Below are 18,784 nucleotides of genomic sequence, written 5' to 3'. Positions count from 1 at the left end.
GACGACTTTTGGATGTTGTTATATGTTGGATGAAAGTTTAGATATTTGAGTTCTTGATGACGTTAACTAGGAGAAGAAAAGGTCTGGTCTTAAACGTGTTTTTAGAGCGAGCGTTGAAATGTGATTGTGGAGCCAGGGTTGATGGTTTTAATGGTCACTTGTGCTTCTAAAAATAAAGATGGCGTTGCATTTTATTAATGAAATTATGATCCCGTTTAGAGCAGAGGGCAGGGCTAGCTGGCTATGAAAACCTTCAAGATGTCTTGTACACTCTTTGGTCGACCTAAAAGATGATGTGATGGGTTATCTGTTTAATTAATAAATTTAACCAGTCCTGATTTTAATCCCGGGTTCTCTTAGTAATTTACCAATACTTTTTAATACCTTTTTCAAGACTCTTCATACATTTTAAGACTGTCACATCTTCTTACTGTATTTTGTTAAAAATAAAACTAAATACCATATAAAAGTAGCCTACAGTATCATCACGAATACATAAATTACAAAGCTGAAAATTTAAGACCTTATAGTCTTGGATTTGATACTTAAACAAATTTAAAGCCTTAATTTTTTTTTAATTTATTTATCGACTTAAAATACTTTTCCAGACCCTGCAGACACCCTGTATGCATCATATCTGCCTATGCTAAAGCCAACCATTTCTATTCATGCCAGAGCCAAGGAAGTGTACCCTGCTCTAGGGCCGTACAGAACACTGAGACATTTGGCGGCAGACCTCTAAGATGGGGCAACCTTGACCATGGGGCGAGACGTAATAACCCTCGCTGGGTTTTTCTTTAGTTTGTGGTAGGTTATTTTTAATTTTGCCCCCTTCCCTTTTATCCTTGCCCTAACCTTTAACCCTCTTTGGTTTTTCCTTGATTTGTGTTGTGTTAAATTGAAATTTAACCCCATCAGTAAATTTTTATTCATAAAATTCTGCTGTTGTGAATAATAGCCACTGACCGTAACCTCTGATAGCACGTGAAAAATATACGTAATTTAGTATGTCACTTCCTGCACCACGGTTGAGGTCGCCCCACCATGGAGGTCTGCAGCTGTATGCCCCACCATGGAGGGCTGCAGCCAGATCTCTTAGGAACACTAACACCAGTCAAAGAAACTGGTCTTTAAGGGGTTGAACATGCTCAAGCATGGTATGGATTAGCATCCGTAGACTTTATAACTTTGATTCTACACTGTCATATTTAATGTAAATGAAATGTAATGTTCATTAATTATACATGGATCTAAATCTTTGAATTTTTAACGTTGGTGATATTATTTTAGATTAATAGATTTTGTATGCTGATTACAGTTTGCAATAGCTTTTTATCATGAGTGACTTTAAAGAATGAATGAAGTTTAAAGCCATAAAGTGGCTCATAGCCTGTTATTATATTATATATTTATTAGCTCATTATTTTGGGAAGTGCATTAGATATAGCCTACTGTTAATTTTCTTGTTCTTTAATTTATTCTTAAAGATAGAGAGTGTGGAAGCTGTAGGGTTCAAAGAAGATAACCAGATAAAAAGCACCACTTTGTCACATTTTGTACTTGAATGACTTGGGTCAACCTAAAACATAACAAATGTGACAGGCCAGATAGCCTGTTTTACATGTGGGATATATTTCACATCCATCCTGGCAACACCCCGTAGACCCCGTAGGTGTTTTGGAAGGGTAAAACCTTTTAAAATAAAACAAGGAGGGTGACTGGGTAAGTGTTGTGCCTGTCACAACATTTATTACAGGGCAGCCAGCAACAAACCATAAGACATAGTAGGTGTGCACCACCACCAAGAAGTAAAGCAGCCGTAGCCGTAGCTATCAGTGTAGCTTGTTGGTAAATTAAATTCTTGATGAAGTTGGTCAGGAGAAGAGCAGAAATGTCTATTCTGTTCTGATCACACTGATACTATAGCTGCATCCATGCTAATCCCTTTACTGGCAGCCATTTTTTACTGGCTTCCAGTCAATTCAACTAAACCACGCCTCTTCCTCCTCAAATGATGCTGATTGGTCTGGTCATTCTCTCACCGCCAACGAGCATGTCAGGGTGTTACTTTAAGACATGGACTGGCCTGATGACAGGCATGGAATCTGGACAATCCATCGGCTTTTAACGATTTTTAAAGTTTGAAGTCCTTAAGTTGAAAGTTGCATAAATATTATCCATTTTAAAAATGTGGAAGTCCCAGAACAAGAGGAAAGCTTCAAATGTTTTTAACATTATAATCCACTAAATGCACACAGAACACACTGGCCTAGCCTGGTCACTGTGTTTTTATTTTTCCTTGTTTATTGTGTTGACATGGATGATGAATGAGGAACATCTAGTTATTTACAAGATGCGTGTCCTACAGGAATATTTTCCATAGATGGTAGATCTAAATATTGGCTAAAGCCTAAATGATGTCAGTGAAGCTGTCTTTTGAGTCCAATCCAGTTGCCACCATATTGAAAACGCTGCCTCAAACTAACTTTAGATCAGCCTACAATCAGACAAAGAGGCGGGTCTTAATCTCACTGACGAACAGTTACAACATGCTGGCTCATAGTCATATCAGCCATATCCCTTATTATGCATGACTTGTATCCTTCTTCAAACCAAGACGGATGAGTTATAAAAAAGTAAGCATTCTCAGATAAAAAGAAGAACCTAGTCAGATTTCTGAGTTTAATCTATTCTCTAATCTCAGAACTCTGCCTTTGATCTCAGAATTCTGACTTTAAAATCAGAACACTGACTTTGATCTAGGATTTCTGCCTTTGATCACAGAATTCTGCCTTTGATTTCAGAAATCTAACTTTAATCTCAGAATTCTGAATTTAAAATACAAACTCTCACTTTGATCTTAGAATTCTGAGTATTGTCTCAGAGCTCTGACTTTGATCTAAGAATTCTACCTTTGATCTCAGAATTCTGACTTTAATTTCAGTGTTCTAACTTTAATCTTAAAATTCAGCCTTTGATCTCAGAAATCAACTTCAATCTTCGAATTATGACTGTGATCTCAGAATTCTTACTTTCTTCTTTTCTTACTTTTTTTCTCAGAAATTGAGAAAAATTGGTGTTTAAAAAGAATTCTAGTGGCCCTAATTCTTTTTCTTTCTTAGATGGTTCAATATTATACTGATTTACTTTTTCAGACATGGTGGATTAAGATTCTTAAGAAAATATTTGACAAATCAAGACCCATCTTTATATTAACAAGAATCATGACTACAGATTGTGTTGTCAAGGTCGCCCATAAAGCAGGAAATAAAAGGGAGAATATTCAGGGGCCCAGCCCATTTGGGGGTCCAGTAGAGATCAGCAAAACCTTGGTCCATTGTCAAGCTGTGATAACCATAATTTATTACCTAAATACTCACCATTCTTAGCAAAAGAACAAAAATACATGTTTTATTGACTTTTGCTTCACTAAAAGTTGGCCTTTTTCTTTTTTTTTTTTTTTTTTTTGAAGTGTTAAAATGTGGTTGGGACATTTAAACCACAGCTTTTGGCTAGTAATGTCAGACTTCATTTCCATGCCATAAGCTGCACAAAAGACAACTTTGTAGGGAGCTTTTGGACCCAAAAATAACTAGTCAAGATTCTTGTTGGCTCCGGGAAGTGGCAAAGGCTAGCAACAACACTACTGATCCAGCACAAATGTACTGATATTAATGTATCACATCTGAGGAGGTGGGGCTGTTAGGGGCCCAGTCATGTCTGTGGGCAGGCCTGCGTGTTGTGCCTTTATCATTAGGAAAGCGGGTTGTTTCTGCCGTCATGCTTTGCTCTGATCGAGATTAAAAAAAATGTTTTTTTAATAGAAAGACAAAGGGAAGAAGAAATGTTTGTTTAAGAGAAGAATAGAAGGTTATTCTGAAGGTGTTTTTTTTTTTGTGGTTTTTAAATATTTTTAATTAAACTCTGGTTTTTAGTTTTTGGCGCCTTGTTGATAAAGATGAAAACTGATTCAAATGGAGCTTTATTATGAATGTTTGTGAATGAAACATTTCTAAGATTTGTACAGTTATTTCATGTTATTTCTGCCTGATGTGCCCACAGTATTTCTGCTCTCAGAGACAATCCCTCTGTGTATGTTTGTGTGAAAATGATTGCTGTATATCTTGACGGCTTCTTCTAAAGGCCGGTTTTTCTAAACTCCTTCAGGGCTGTGTGTGAAACTTTGGGCTTCACTGAATGACAATCTGAACTGCTGCTGGTGACACTGCACATGATATCTCTGCTTATTTTACAGCAAAACTGTGTTGATTTTTGAAGATGTTTCTATTGTGATTAATTAAAAAAGTGGGTTTACATTTAAATTCTGCATTTGTGCATTTTTTAAAGCTTCACTTCACAAGAAACACAACTATTTGGTCACTATGAAAGAACTGCTTATGGAGGTAAAATGGGAAAAAAATGATTTAGATACATGTGGTAGACAGCCTTTTAAGGATGGTTTCATATCAGTACCCCAGACCAGTACCATCGACCCCAAAGTCAATGCTACTTACCATGTCAGGGTGTGGTCTTCAAAAAAAAAAAAAAAAAAAAAAAAAAAACACCTTACAGCCAAAAAGAAATACAACTCAGCACATAAATAGTGTTTTACTGCTTTGGTCAAAAAAAAAAAACAAAAAAACTTGCGCTACTTTTGTGACAAATTCAGGCAAAAACAGTCTGAAAACCTCACTGAGAAATGGTGGCTAACATAGATTAAACGCTTCCTTCTAAAGTCTGGAGGGGTGGCGTTAGAAAACGCTCACATATGGTCTGCAAACCCTGATTTGTCTTGTGAGCAGGTCTTTTGGCTCCCAAACAGCCCTTCATTTGGTACCAGAAAGGCTTTTCAAATGTGGATAGATAACAAAAATAGAAGAAAGGAAACTGGTACTGAAATAGGAGCAAACTCCTGTTCATATAAAAGAGCCAGCTCATAGAAAAGGCTCATTCATGAAAGACTCAGTCTCATACACAAACTGTATACCAACTGTCTTTACCCCATGTTGATGTCCTTTGGTGGCAAACTTTTGGAAAAGTGGGTGGAACTAGCATGGAGCAAGGCCTCACAAAAATCCCATTCAGAAAACAAATGGGATTTTTGCTTCCATAATCACACTTTTATATGGCAAGTGGTTTTAACATTTAAAAGTTAAGTTTGACTATCCGGAATTCAAACCGTAGATATCTGTAATTCAATTTCGCCTAGTCAAAAAGAACATTTCGGATATCCAAAAATACATTCTGCCTATCCAAAATTGTAATTTAAGATAGCTACAACGTCATTTCGGATATCCAAAATATGAATTACGGATATCTTAAAATGATTTGTAGATATCTGTAATTCTAATTCAAAATATCTCTAATTACATTTTGACTAGGCAGAATTAGAATTACAGATATCTTTAATTCACATCAATTCTATACATGCCTTCTATCATTTCAAGAACATCTCCAGACTCCGACCATCACTCCCTGATTCTGTGGCTGAAACACTCATTCATGCTTTCATAACCTCCCGCCTGGACTACTGTAATGGAGTCCTGTCTGGAGTTCCCAGCAAAACCCTGGACAGGCTTCAGTACGTCCAAAACTCTGCAGCTAGAGTTCTCACCCGCACTAGACCCTGGCAACACATCACTCCGACCCTCATCCACCTCCACTGGCTCCCTATCAAGACCCGTATCAACTACAAAGTCCTCCTCCTCACATACAAATCTCTCCATGCTCTGGCTCCCCAGTACCTTTCTGATCTCCTCCATCCATACACACCATCCCGCAACCTTCGATCTTCAGACACCGGCCTACTTTCCGTGCCCAAAACCAAACTCGGAACCTATGGAGACAGAGCCTTCAGCGCTGCAGCCCCCACTCTCTGGAACATTCTTCCTGCAGACATTCGTAGCGCTCCATCTCTGGACATTTTCAAAAAACGTCTCAAGCACCACCTGTTCACCACAGCCTACAGTCTTCACTAAACCATCCCTTACACTCATCCTACCCCTCTCATAGTTTGTCCATGTCTATGTGTTCCTGTAAAGCGTCCTTGGGTTTCTTGAAAGGCGCTATATAAATTCAAGATACTATTATTATTATTATTATCTTGTCTAGACCCTTTATCAGTCCAGACGTATAGTAAGAGGTCTGCAGGACTAAGTCATTAGTGATATCAGTCAGCTCCAGTTATCCTGTTGTTAAAATTGCTTTCTTGGTAAAGTGTAGGGCTCATAGTCAATGGATGTAGAAATTTTCTGATAAGTGCAGTGTGCAGGTCCACCTAGAGCTTTAACAGACTATCTTTACTCCATTCACACAGTCCTAACAGCTCATCTTCACCTCCTGCTCCCTGTGACATACATGTTTAGTCAGGATCACATGACTGTAACGACCTATAGCAAACACCTCTATCTCCTAAGATGACTCTGATTAGTCCGGTTATTCTCTGACTGTAAACAACGGTATCAGCTTGAAAGTTTGCGGCACGGATCCTTCTTATGACAGATATGGAATCTGGACAGTCTATTGACTTTTCAAGGTTACTCCTTCAGTGCTGAAACCGTAATAGACTCTGCTCTGCTCACCCCATCACCCCTAATAGATGAAAACAGAGTCTCTTTGTCCTTAAAATCTTCATGGAGACACAGGCCAGGCTTCGAACATTTCCTGCTTAGTCCGCCCTCACATGATGAGGTTGAAAACGTCTCATGACTTTTTCCTCATGTCTGATAACCTAGCTTACAGATAAACATACGGTATCTGATCTGCACGTCAGCCCCTGGTGTGCAGTACTACATGTGGCCCCCGGCAGGCAGCGTAGTTTTCTTGTAGAGATTTCTAAAGTGTGAAAGTTGGCCCAGCTCTCTTTGACTAAAATAGTCCTGATGGCTGACAGCTGCTGGCCTGCCTGGAGACGGCAGCCCTGAGGGTCTCAGAGGGATAGGGGAGTTACATTTCATTATTCTGATTTAATGGCACAAATGTTTCTGTGGAAAAGTCTGAGAAAAACTGTAATACTGTAATCCTTAATCTGTAACTCTCCACTGGAAATGTGCACCAGGTTTGGTGTGTTACCTTCCTTGAGGGCAAAACATTTGTTTAAGCTCCGCATGGACAATGAAGTCCATTCTGCTATAGATGTTTTCCTACTCCATCTACCCCGCAGCTCAGAGGGTGAAGTAGGCCCGTGCTGCACAGACACAATGGTTTTTGAAAGACAGGAGGGGTTAAGAGTTGTCAGTAGAGCACTACTCACTTTCCATTACAGTTTTTTGCAAAATCAAAGTTTAAAAAATAAAATATTTCCAAAATTTTAACAAAGTACAATGTCACTTTGCATGTATTTCTATTGACAAGCGTTTCGGGCATGAGCCCTGTAATTCTCGTAAAATCTCATCTCATGAGGATCCACTGCAAAGAAGCTGGATGCTCAAAACCTGTTGCGTGTTGGTACAGTTATGATTACATCTACAGCAGTTGCCTTGATAGTTTCGAACAAAAGATGGAAGTGATGGATAACAGTTCTGAGGCAAAGTTCGTATGTACGATAGAAGCCATGAATAAGGGTTTAAGTATGATGTTAGTCCACACGGGTACACACGTACTGCGCCATATTTTTCTCGGAGTGAACTGATCATGTGACACTGTACGCTGGGTTTTGAGACCTGTAAATGCAGAGAAAGTGTTTCCATTGCCCTTTTGCGATATACTCTACATCGAAACATCTAAAAAACCTCTTCACGAGAGTGTAAAAACTTGTTAGAAATATTTGAGAGGTTTTTCGAAATTGAGGTGTTTCCATCACCAGTTTTTTGTTGCACTATTTAGTTTTTGGCGCATTTCTAAAGGTAATGGAAAGCTTCTGATGAGTACCCTGTACTTGAGCACAGTTGCGTTCGCATCTCCCATGTACCGCGTTTTAGTGCACATACATCGTGTCTGGCGCAGAGTTTCCATTAGCTGGTATTTACCAGTCTTTGGCTGGTTTTACAGGTGGATTTCCAGCAGACAAAAATGGTAGCAGCCAAATGTCTGGCTGAAAAATGACCAAATAAGTAGATAGAGAGTAATTATATATCATATATTGTGTTGCCTAGAAGATATGTAAGGGTGTATGCCTGACAAGGTTTCCAAATCAGAGGACATAAACATGCTTATACCACAGTCACTCGCCAAAGAAAAGAATTAATAAAACCAGTAAATTTTCACTTCATATGTTTTGCAATCAAATTGTACTAAAGTAACAATTTCTTTTCCCTAGCAACACCTAAGGGCTTGACTAACAACTGGAATAGATATTCCGATCCCATCACATTCTTAGGGAATGGAAATATAGATCACAACTCCAGTAAAAAGGACGGGCCTTAGATACGAAGTCACAACGGCCCAAAAAAACAAAACAAAAAAAAAACTAGTCTGCTCAGTGCACTTTAATGAATTTATCAACATAAAGGCATGAAAATGAGGGAGAGATAGAGAGTCATCTGTGACAAACGTTCAAGTTAACGTGGACATACCCGCAGGATATCACTCGAAACATCAGTGGGGAAGTTTTCGAAGTTTGAATCCATCCGTTTTTGTCTCTCAGTGTTTTAACTGCCTGTTTTGTTGTTTTCTTCATGTTGATTTCAACCTTCTCGTCTTCGAGTTTATTTAAATCTTCTGGTGGTTTTTTTTCCATTTTTTCATCTTGCTCCTGAACAGCATCCCAGTCATCAAAATTGTCGTATTCGCCAAACAAATTGAAGAAAATTACAAAATTAAATTTATTACATTTGCTATTTTGTGCCCTCTGAGAATTTCAGCTTCACTTCTCAGAGAATATGACTACCTCAGGTTGCTATGGTTACCCCATCCTCATCTTACAGCCGCTGCGGATTAATTCTTCACTTACTCTGATTCATCTTGGGATTTTTCAGACCGGGCACAAATGTTTTAGATCGGAGCTTTAAATATTGATCTACCTGATAACAGACATAGAGTCTGGACAGTCCATCATCTTTTTCCCTTATTTAATTTAATTTTTTATTTAAGTTTTGTTTAGTTATTTGTTCAATTCTATTGTATTTTTACTACCGGTTGTGTTGCTGCAATGCCAGAATTTCCCCTCTGGGGATCAATAAAGTCTTATCTTATCTTATCTTATCTTTACAGGGTTAGGTTCAAATGTTAAAAATGAGGTTTTGGTGAGATCCTCAAAAATAGAAGTGGAGAATTCAGTTTGCCTTTACAGTTCCTGAGTAACTTTTTCAGATCATACCGGCTGTGGTAATAAAGCATCAAGGACTCTGTTTTTAAGGAGTACTGAGAAGAGTTTTCATATACGTAGGTTAAACATCCCCATCCTGAGCCATTAAGAACAATCAGATCATGTGAACCCTCTTCTTCCAGCAGTCCGGCGGTCCTATGAGGAGGCTTCTGCTTGATCTCGCTCCATGTTTCTGCTCTGGCTGTAAGAATCACCAAGGACAGCATCGTGTTCAGAGCTGTGGAGCTATGTGAACGGGAGACAGTGTCAAACCTCAAACATCTCCTGCTGCTCACATTTCACCGGTCATCACTTCTGAGGGCTCACAGTCACTCTCACAGATACAGTAAACTACAGACAGTCAGCTGAAGAACTCAACTCCAGCCGCCATTTATATATTTATATTTACATATATGTACACGTTTACATCAATCTATACATTAATAATTACATATATCTACATATATATCAATCTATACATTTATATTTGCATATATGTTCACATTTACATAAGTCTATGCATTTTATAAAAACTTTTAAAAGTTTGATAAACTGTGATGAAAGCTATGTATTAGTTCCATATGTAAACTTATATGTAGTACTTATTGTTAAATTGTACAGAAAAATGCAAAAATGTGAGGTGTTTATGTTTTTAATCTCTAATTTTTTCTGTCTGAATTCTGTTAAAATTTTGTGGTTAAAGTCAGGATTCTTTAATCCTGGAATCTTTAATGATGGACTTTTTAGAACATTTTTCAAAATTCTGAATTTTTCCCAAAATTTAGAAATAAAATTCTTTTAATCTCTCTTTAGAAATTATTTGGATGTTTTTGAATGTTTTTTTCTGTCAGAATTCTGACTTAATTCACAGAACTAGAAAAAAATTCTGTCTCAAGAAATTCTTTTAGTGGCCCTAATCTTCTTCTGTATTTTGTGTCTCCTGCAGTTTGTAAAAACCTGGCCCTGGGGTGCAGGTGGCCAAGTGGTTAAGGCGTATACCCTACGTACGTGGACGGCCCAGGTTCGAATCCGGCCTGAGGCCCTTTACCGTATGCCTTTTCCCGCTCTCATCCCTGTTTCCGACTCTATCCACTGTCCTCCTCTGTCAAATAAAGGCACAAAAATGCCCAAAATAACTATTAGCCCTTCTTGTAATCCAAGTGTCATGTCCTAATTTCAACATATGAATATGTTTAAACTGAAAATAAATAACTCAAATATTTTTCATGGGCATAACTTGAATGAATTAAGTTTAAATAATTAATTCAGTTCAGTGTGTTAAAGTATAAATATATTTCTAAACTCCTGTTAAACATTACTTTGACTCTACATCTATTTACATAACTATTTACTAAAATTTAAAACACACTAGCGAAGGAATTAGTGATTTCTACATGCACTAAGTGACTTACAATGACCCAAAGCTAAAGCAGAGAGTGGTTTGGGACAAAACACAGATGAAACGTCGCCATCTGGTGGATGAAATTGGAACTATCTGACCATACAGGAGAGGAGAAGAAACATCATGAGAGCTATCATTGGCAGCCTTCATCACTTCACCTACCACAGAACTTTTATTTGTCAGACCAGTTCTCCCAGTGAAAACCTCACTGGCTGGAACAAGTGGGCCATCTGCTTTTCGACTGGTGAGGCTCTGGAGCGCTGCCCAATCACTGCTGAATAAATGATCGATCAGAGGGCCCTGAATGCACCAGCAGGCCTACACCGCTCTATGTCATCGTTGTTTTAATTTCTACAGTAAAATCTGTCTTCATGATCAACATTTTCATTATATACAAGCTTAGAAAACATTCCATCGCCTGTGAAGATGGTGTCATGTTGCCTCCTCATGTTTGAACGTGTGTCTAGGCCAGGTGGAATTCAGGAGAATATGAATAGATGCTCATTATGTGACAGAACAGCTCCTTTCACACTAATCAGACATTTAGATCTATTGATGCCATTATAACTCACAGTATATTTAAGGCAGTGTCACTCAACACTGCTCAACCAAAGAGACAAATTTTTGAAAAATACCTTTGCGAGAGCCACAATCTAAGGGGTGAAAAGTGGCAAAACAGCTTGAAGTAGCAATAAAAATAAGTTAAAGGTGACAAAAATGGTCAAAATGCAGCAAAAACGGTTGAAAAGGGGTGAAAATGGGGAGGGAAAAGTGGCAAAAAGTAGCAAAAATGGGTGAGAAGTGACCAAAAAAATGAGTTACAGGTGGCAAAAAATGGTCCAAAAGTGGCAAAAGCATGTCTAAAAAATGAGTGAAAAGTGACCGAAACGGGCAAAAAGCAGTCAAGATTGACAAAAATACGCAAAAAAGGAAACAAGTGGAATGTAATGGAAAAAGGTAGCTTAAATGGGAAAAATGGTGAAAAATGGCAAAAATGGGATAAAATCAGAAAAAATAGTGTAAAGGTGACAAAAGAAGTTGCAAAATGGCCAAAAACATAGGGAAAAAGGGGTGTTTAATGGCAAAAATAGCTTTAATGGGTGGAAAGTGGCAAAATGGTGAAATTGGCAAGAAGTCCCCTTTTTAATGTTTTCTGGGGGAATAATATTTAAAATTAAGTCATGAAAGAGCCACAAATAATCACAAAAGAGCCACATGTGGCTTCAAAGCCAAACGTTGAGTATCACTGATCTAAGGGATCTCCTTAACTATTATTAGCGTGGTATGAAGACATTTAGGGGCTTTTTGAGGGGCATGGACCTTGATGTTGGGGCCAGGGGTCCTCCACAGGGTTTAGGATTATTAAAATCTATTTTTATGCTTTTATTCGCTCTTGGCCCCTTATTTATATCCAAAATACACGTCTTAATCATTAAAGGTATCCAGGCCTTCATGTTGGTGGTCAATTTTTTTTATTATTATTTGAAACGGTAGAAAGATAATGCCACCACAATCAAGAGAAAACAGAGGTAGAAGGCGCTGTTCCCGCTGTGACCGCAGGAGGCAGCAAAGTGCCTCGCACCGTCTAGTCTAACACATAAACAGAAGACGAAGAAGAATACGACGGCCAACCAGAATAAAGAAATACAATGACGACGATGAGTAAGAAGGAAACGTTCAGTGAGGATTAGGTTTACATCTATTCTTTATTTTTCTCCCCGTTCGTTCTAAAATGTGGAGTCTGCGCAGTCTGGAGGTCGTGATCCGCCAGAAACTGGCTGCTACAGCGGATGAGATCAACTATCATACAGATAAATCGATCAGAGAGTTACAGGATGAGATCAATGATCGCATCCAGAGATCGATCAGGGACTTAGAGGAGATCACTGATCATATCGATTCATCTGTGAAGCAGTTAGAGGAGGAGATGGAGGTCAGAGTGATGGAGGAGGTGAACAAACGAGAGGAGAGACTGCAGAGAGGAGCTGGTTTTATTCTGTTTATTATCTTTGATAGACTGTCTGCCACACTCACACATGTAGCTTAGCTCTGGTGTTACGGTGTAAAGAGAGACTGTGTTAACATGTGACTTCCATCTAAACGCCTCAGTGGTTGTTGTAGTTAGATTCTGAATAGCCAACAGTCAAAACGAATTAAAACTAAACTGAACTGCCTCTCATGGCAGAGAGGACAAACAGAGGAGGAGGGCGAAACTTTTTTGTCCAACAGGGGAGGGCCAGCTGAACCTGGGGGCGTGGCTAACTCCCCACATGACATCACAAGGGGAAAAATTTAAGAACAGCTTGTTTCAGCACACATTTTCTGAAATGTGAAGAAAGAGAAGGGGAGGGACCAGATTTTTCAGGGACAGGCCAGGGGCACATATTTCTGCTAGAAAAGCCTGAAAAGTGTATTTTGCATAATATGTGACCTTTAAATGTAATTAAGTACAATACTTCACCCAAAATATACTTAAGTAAATGTAGTGATAAAAAACTACAAGAACACAAAAACCTATTCAGTTACAGTAATTTGAATAAATGTAATTAGTTACTTTACATCTGTGAATACCATCCAGTATGATAAACTGGCACAACGGACAGTTTAACATCACGTCCCGTGTTTCATGATTCAGTAATACTGATGATGCAAGCCATTGAAACTTGGAAATTGTGAGTCAGCATCATCAAAAATGTGCCCTGAGCTTGTAATTCAGACTCGGCAAGTTGACAAAATTAGCACTTTCAAAAATGTAGTTTAATTATATGTAGTGTGGACGAGTATAAATGCTTTAAAAGTTTTACATTTAACTTTAAGTTTTATTAACGCTGTCTATTTAGCTGTGTATTTGACTTTATTATAGAGGTGTGACTTTACCTGAAAAACCTGGTTGGAGATCTATTCTCAGGTTGTTCTTGCCAGTAAGGAAAGATCATATTTTACTGTACAACTCCAGTAACTACTTATTACTCAGAAGTTACAATAAACTTTAAATGAGATACTTCTTAATTTTACCTGAGTAGATTTATAGACCAGTACTGGTAAAAATTAACCTGATGAACTGTACTGTATTTTGGTATAATGGCTGTCTCCTTTTTCCACCACTGACAATTTAATTCTCACATCACAGCACAAGTTGTTGTTTGGGTGTCATTTAATAATTTTATGAAATGAAGGATTAGTTCAGTTTCAAATGGAATTAAATATATATTTGCTTTGGAATTATTGCTCTTTCTTTTTGATAAAATTCCAGTAAAATGTGCAGAAGCAGCATTCAGTTTGGTCCTAGCAGATAAAGGAAAGTTGGTTAATGTCTTAAACTTCATGACTGCTGATGTTTGTTTTCTATAGACCCCTCTGAAGTCTTGGTGCCCTGTGAACATGGAAGTCTGGCTGCTACACACAACAAAGATTTTAAGTATTTGGGGAAAAAGTAGTACTCCATGATTGTTTTCTGTTGCTAGAGCTGTTCTCCTGATCCATGTTATGTAAAGTAGCTAATGCTACTGTAAGAATGATAAAAAAAAAAAAAGACTGTCGTGTGGATAGCAGGCGAATCACACCGCAGAATTTCTTATCTTTTTCTTTTGTCTTTCATGACGGTGCCATGTCAGCCTCACTACAAAAATCTTATCCCATATTGGATGACAGACTGGCAACACTAAAAGTGTGATGCCGTCTGACATAGAGCCATTGTTAAAGGAAAAAATGGATCATGTAGTCATTACAATCTTAATTTGACATGTGAGGTATCCTAAATGAAAGCTGGCCTTTTAACTCAAACATCTTTAATTAGTGGTAGAGTTTTTCTTGACTAGATTTGCTTGTTCATGTGAATTTATTGCATCTACATGAACATATTGTATATGAATTCCTAAACCCTAATGGGAGAGAGGAGAAAAAGGGAGAGAAATGCAAAAGGGGAAACTTCCTTCAGGATGAAACCGTCAGAAAAAGCATCAAACATTAATGAATAGCCACATGCCAGATGGCCTAGTGGCTGGTTGTACCCCATTCGTGGCTCCTTTCCCTGCATGGATGAGTTTTGGCTCCCAGGCTTTTACCATGTGTGTGTATGTGACAGAATGTTGGGACTCTCTTAGTGAGATCAAAGCAAATGTCTCTTGATATAATTGATTTATCGCCCAGGTCTTAATCAAACTCACTTCAAAGTCTTGAACTTGGTAAAAAATAAGTTTCAATACACCCAGATTGGCTTCAGAAGACTGCTTCAGAAACCAGATGGCTGGCATCACTCAAGACTTCCTCATTACTTCAATACTCTAAATCAGGGGTGTCAAAACTATGGCCCAGGGGCCAGATGCAGCCCATGGTCCAATTTTGATGGGCCTGCTTCCACGCTAATATTGTAAACAAACATCTCAGAGGGAAGAATTAATTGATGTCTTTTGTGACTGAACTAAGACAGTACTGTACAAAAATATTGACGATAAAAATACTTTCTTTATTTCTAAATCCCTGATGAGTTTCAGCAGGAGATAGCAGTGGCAATCTGAGGCTAAGCAAGGGGAGAAAGCCTGTAGGACAATCACTTTATAATTTCTGCAATAAAATTTAAGTTCAACACGATAATAATTATAAACCTTATGTTTTAGAAACCTGTAGTAGAAAGTGTGGTGTATCATCATTGATGGGCTGTCTATACGAACGAGAGACACGAAAGAAGATGCGGGTCATGATAAAGAAGATATAATTTATTACTCTTTTTATCCTTCTTCAGTACATATTCACAAAAATAGAGGTGATGCTAAGGAGCCTTGTTCTCCTTTAGGAAATATCAGGAATTTTTGAATTGGTACAGATGGCACAGCTGTATTTATGTGTGTGAGCTATGAAAGTACCCAACATCTGGAACCAGAGTGGAAAAAGAGTAAGCAACTGTTGGGCTCTTTTTAAAATGCTTTTATACTTAATTTAGGTCAGCCCATAATCAAAGAGGCAGAGCTGAGGCAGGTCTTCAGCCTCCTGACAAGCAGCCTCAACACACTGGCTCAAAGTCATACTAACAACCCCTCTGATTATGCATAACTCATATCCTTCTTCAAACTAACACAGACCATCCATCCATTTTCTATATTGCTTATCCCATTGGGGGTCGCAGGGGGGCTGGAGCCTGTCCCAGCTATTTTTCTTGACAGATTTACCCACAGTGGAGAAATATCACAAATTTTGAATGTCCAACGAAAAACTAAATTACATTTTAGTCTGATTTTAGCCATCTTGACAAAAACCAAACTTAGTTTTTGTCAGTTTTAGTCATCACAGATCTATTGTTTTAGTCTTAGTCTAGTTTTTGTCATGGAAAAAAGGCTGTCGACAAACATTTTTAGTCAGTTTTAGTTGACGAAATTAACACTGCTGGGGAGAACCCACGTACGCATGGCAGAGCATGCGAACTCCACACAGAAAGGCCCAGCAACAACCTCTGCGCCACCACGCAGCCTCCAGCACAGACCAGTTATTCAAAAAAATCAGCATTTCTATCATTAGAACACATATGTGCCTACAGTCTTTCCCTATGTTGACTGTCTTTCGTTGGCGCCAGTACCACCCACTTTTCTATAAGTTGCCAACTATTTGGTAAAAAAGGTCCCATCATCCCCAGCCTTTGTTGATGTCATCCTTTAAAGCTCATACATGCAGGCTGGGGGGGGGTGAAATCCCTTTTGATCCAATGGATGTAGTAATTTTCTTATAACTGCAGTGTGCAGGTCCATTTAGAGCTTTAACAGACTACATTTCCTCCTTTCACACTGATTTCTAAACACTTCCTGACCCCTCGCTGATACTGGCACACTATCTGTATCATATGAATGCTCCAGTTGGGTATTTAAGACAAGCCCAACTGGAGCATGCCGGTTAGTCCAATATGTTGCTGATGTGCCAGCCTCAGCTGTTAAAGCCATACATAGGTGTAAATAGTTCCCAGGTTGAAGATCAAGTCCTCCGTCAGTCATAAGGTCAGTCATTGTCCTATAGATATGACATTCACTAATCCTGCAGAGCATCTCAGCTGTCCTCAGGTCTGCTCATGTCATCTGGGTTGAAGCTGAACGGTTTGTCGTAGCCCATTAGATGGTTATAGTCCTGGGGCATGGCGAATAAGTCTGGGTTGACCAGCAGACCAACGTCTCCTGCGTAGAAGGTGGTGAACATCCTGCTGACGGAGGGGATCCTGACCTGCCTCTGGTGGAACACCCTCCTCTTCTCTGTCAGGAACACGCTGTAGGTGACGGCAGTGTAGGTGTCCGTGTCGGGGTGGTGGTACAGACGGATCACGTAGCCCCGGGTGACCAAGTGGAGGAGGACGGGGGTCAGAAAGGTGAAGAACCCGATGATGCCACAGAACGCTGCCTGCAGGGCAAAGCTTTGGACACCTAGCCCGGTCTTCAGGAGGATCTGAGGCATCAGGAAGAGGCTGGCGCCGCTGGTGCTGTAGGAGAAAAACTTCACTCCTGACACAAAAAAACACAAAACAAAGAAGACATAAAACAAATCATGAAATATTTCACTTTGTATAAGATTAATCTAGATTACACGCAAGTTTTTTTTTTCTTTCAAATTCAATATCAGGAATAAAATGAACTTCTTCACAATATTCTACATTTTTGAGACTAAGACTACAGCTCACTAAACCATTTAGAGATGGTGATGAAGGGTAAATCACCTCTGACAGCAGTGCCCAGGTTACCAGTGTAAATAAGCTGTCCATCTGTGGAGGGCGTTTCAGTGGAGACACATCTGATGGACGAACAGAAGGATGGCACCTACAAATGGAGACAAAGCCAGACAATGAAACTCTATAATGTCTGTTAATGCAGCATGTATTCAAAACAAGGACTTAGATCTCTGCTTTAAATGTGTTTCATTAGGTTTTAATGAATTTTTTAGTTTTATACCAAAAAAAAACCCTCAATGTATGTTTCAATGTGCTCACAAAAGTTTCTGAGTTTAATTCTTACACACCCCTTCTGTGATATAACACTATTAATTGTGTTTACTTCACACAGCGGTTCATAGATGTATTAAAAATAAAGAATACTCGTAAAAATACACAAGATGGTGTTATGTTTTATAGTGTTACCGTGTCAACTGGTGACTTGAAGCCGAGTGCGTCTGCGGCTGTCGTGATTACAACAGACACTATTATCAGCAACGCCTCTGTGTTGCATTTCTCATTGAATAAATCTCCAACGAGTGTATTTTGATATTATTATTATTTCTTAAAGATGTGATACTTGTAGCAACAACCAACACGGACAACCACTCACACACGGATCAAAGTAACCAGTTAACACGGTCACCAGCTGTACCACAACACTGCAGACATTACCTATCGATTCAGCACTGATTGTGGCGGTTAATGCTAACTGGGCGAATGTAAACCGGTTCTGCAATCATTAATGTTGTTTCCTCTTAAATGTCACATTAAAATCCGTCCTGCCTCTGAGTGAATCTAACTGCATTAGTTCAGTCAGTCACCTTGTTGCCGTTGTTGAGGAGGACCGACCTTCCCACCGCGTGCAGCTGCTTCACCCCCCTCATACAGCTCGTGCTCTGCGGCGAAGCTCCAAGCCTCGTGGGCCTCACAGTAACGTTAACGGTAAAACACTGATGAAGTCCACACGGTCGTAAAGTCCGGAGGAGATTTACAGAAAACATCTTTAATTTATTACAGAATGCGACTGGGTCACTGAGTTTCTCTGCGTTACTTCCGTGTCTTCTTCTTCTTCTTCTTCTTCTTCTTTTGGTTAGAAAGGCGAGACGCATCAACGGCGTGTTACTGCCCCCTACTGTCCATCCTTCAAATGCTTGTCAGGCTCTTTGATTTTCCTGAACCGTCCAGTGGTGTCAAGAAAACCAGTTTCTTCATTTTATTAAGGGGTAGAAAAATAAAATACCATAGTGCTGTCGTATAAGAAAGACAATTAGGGCCACTGAGTTTTTTTTCTTTTTAGAGCCAACAATTTCCATAGTGAGATTTTAGAGGATCAAAGTCAGAATTTTGATATTTAAGTAAAAATTGTGAAGTTAAAAAAAGGGCCAGAATTCTGAGATATAAGTCAGAGTTCTGAGAATATTCTGAAGGAAAAAAGGTCAGTATTGTAAATGTAAAG

The 18,784-nt window shown here is 38.9% G+C and overlaps 1 protein-coding gene across 1 annotated transcript; it reads right to left on the bottom strand.

The window, feature by feature from the left end:
* Nucleotides 1-15,918: 15,918 nt before the first annotated feature.
* Nucleotides 15,919-18,385, bottom strand: tmem70 (transmembrane protein 70). Its single transcript, XM_041803770.1, has 3 exons — nt 18,150-18,385; nt 17,335-17,434; nt 15,919-17,122 (listed from the first exon to the last, which is right to left on the bottom strand). The coding sequence occupies exons 1-3, from the start codon at nt 18,327-18,329 to the stop codon at nt 16,677-16,679; spliced, it is 726 nt and encodes a 241-aa protein (XP_041659704.1). The 5' UTR covers nt 18,330-18,385; the 3' UTR covers nt 15,919-16,676.
* Between the last annotated feature and the right edge of the window lie 399 nt (nt 18,386-18,784).

Source organism: Cheilinus undulatus, linkage group 13 (assembly GCF_018320785.1).
Source record: "Cheilinus undulatus linkage group 13, ASM1832078v1, whole genome shotgun sequence".
In the NCBI taxonomy this organism is placed as follows: Eukaryota; Metazoa; Chordata; class Actinopteri; order Labriformes; family Labridae; genus Cheilinus; species Cheilinus undulatus.
This window is presented reverse-complemented; position numbering and strand designations above follow the sequence as displayed.